The sequence below is a fragment of the Saccostrea cucullata genome, unplaced genomic scaffold (assembly GCF_032062105.1).
Source record: "Saccostrea cucullata isolate Sc308-1 unplaced genomic scaffold, CSIRO_AGI_Scuc_v1 ctg570, whole genome shotgun sequence".
Classification (NCBI taxonomy): Eukaryota; Metazoa; Mollusca; class Bivalvia; order Ostreida; family Ostreidae; genus Saccostrea; species Saccostrea cuccullata.
In genome coordinates, this window is record NW_026933408.1 from 326,157 (window position 1) to 328,240 (window position 2,084).

At 42.2% G+C, this 2,084-nt stretch overlaps 1 protein-coding gene across 1 annotated transcript; it reads right to left on the reverse strand.

Moving 5' to 3' along the window:
- Positions 1-509: 509 nt before the first annotated feature.
- Positions 510-1,196, reverse strand: LOC134238244 (uncharacterized). The gene has a single exon (XM_062720365.1). The coding sequence runs from the start codon at positions 1,194-1,196 to the stop codon at positions 510-512; it is 687 nt and encodes a 228-aa protein (XP_062576349.1).
- Between the last annotated feature and the right edge of the window lie 888 nt (positions 1,197-2,084).

The following is a 2,084-nucleotide window of genomic DNA, read 5'->3' on the forward strand; positions in this document are numbered from 1 at the left end:
TTAAGCAAGTTTACGTTTCTCACCTTCTCTGGAAACAACTGACTGGTGTCGACTTCAGTCTGACTAAGAGCTCTGATATCGCTGCTTATATACCCTAGAGTATCACGTGATCTCTGAGGATCGAAAGGGTTAACTAAACAGGAAGTATTTATCACACACAAAGCTTCCGGAGGACAGAATGGAATTTATCATTTCGATTCCTAGTTTTGTTTCATTACCCACGCCTCCAGGAATGCGTCCCGCATTAAATCAATAACTACCTGGGCTAAAGATATAACGCGTGGTATAAAACAAAATACAACAACAAATTTTAAAGCTACCTGGCTTTCATTGTTCATAAGATTTCACAAATGTTGCACACACAAATTAACCAAATATCATCAAACATTGTCATTGATAAAATAAGAAAACAATCAACCAATGATTCATAAATGTGCAAACATATCCAATATGACATGAAATCGTCATCAATATCAATGTCAGAAAAATAACAACTGAGAATATTCTTTTCAAAACCAGCTTTCCTCCTCATGCACTTCAACGACTGTTTTCCCGTCTTTTTGGTATGTCTCCTGTACCCTGTCTAGTCTACGCCGTTTCTCTTTCTCTGTTTGGGTGCCTTTCTCTTCACAGTCTTTATCCGTCAGGGTCCTCGCATCAACTAATTGATGATACATGTCTGTCTGCGTACTGGCTTCCCGAGTTAGAGATGGCAACTGTACGGGAGGTGCATCCAAATGAACAGAGGACCGTTTTCTGGGAGTTGTCATTGGATGTCGGAATGGTGATGGGGCACGTGGCGTCAAGGGGTCCTGGCTTGCTATGGACTTGGATATCGGCGCAGAGACTGGAGCTGGTTTGGTAGGCTTCCTCTGACAGACGGCTTCTGCAGGACGACTCTGTGATGTGCTCCCGACCACATCAGACAGGTTTCCTGGGTCCAACTGTTCCCAATCATCTGTGCCGCTATCAGCTGCAGCGGAAACTACTTCACTATGTCGAGTGCGGCGATGTCTCCCCATGTCACTTTTCTTATTAGTAGCATAATCACATTCGGCGCATTCGAATTTCTTCTGTCTACGCTGTCTACCGCATTCCACCACATGTCTCTCCCACTCAACCTCGTCTAGAAATCTCAGATTACACATCGGACATCGATGACCTTCCTTCCTGGGAGTAATCTTTGTATTAACCATGATCTATTAAAATAAGACAAAAACTTTAATTATTCATATTTCAATATTATCAAGACAGGTTATCTACATATTTACAATAGCTAATCTTATAGCTCTAAGCACTTAAATCAACTTCGTAGTCCTGAAACCATTTGGGTATGTTTTTCGCACGGCGCGGTCTACTGCTTTCGCTTGCACCAGCTTCTTCACTTAAAGCCCAAGGTTCATCAAATTCAGCCACAGGAACATCTATGGGAGACATATGATCTCCAGCTGGAGTATCATTCCTATCACATATGTCTTCCTCGGTTTCCCCTTGTAGTATTTGTGCATGACTTTTTCTCATCCGATCACAATGTACGACGGTACTTTTCCCTCTAGAATCACAAGCAACTTCATACAACACATCAGAAAGTTTCTTCTCGACTTTGAATGGTCCCCTCCAAAACGATGTCAGTTTTGGGGAGCAGCCACTCATTCTAACTGGAAAATATACATAAGCCATATCCCCTGGCTTAAATGACGACCATGATAATTTTGTATCATGATACTTCTTTTGTCGTAACATCTCCCCAGGCATATTTTCTCTCACATTTGCATGCGCTTTCTCTAGGCGTTCGCGCAATATCCATACCCACTGATGCGCTGGAATGTCTTTCATCTCTGACGGCATTTCATACATCAAATCTAGAGGCGTTGTTGCCTCTCTTCCCAGCATTAACATGTTGGGAGAAAATCCCGTACTTTCATGTACTGTGGAGCGATAAGCCATTAAGATGTAGGGCAGGTGTAAATCCCAATCTTTTTGATTTTCCTGGACATAAGCACTCAGCATTGATATTAGTGTACGGTTGAAGCGTTCAATCATACCATCCGATTTAGGATGATATGGAGTAGTCCTTGTTTTAG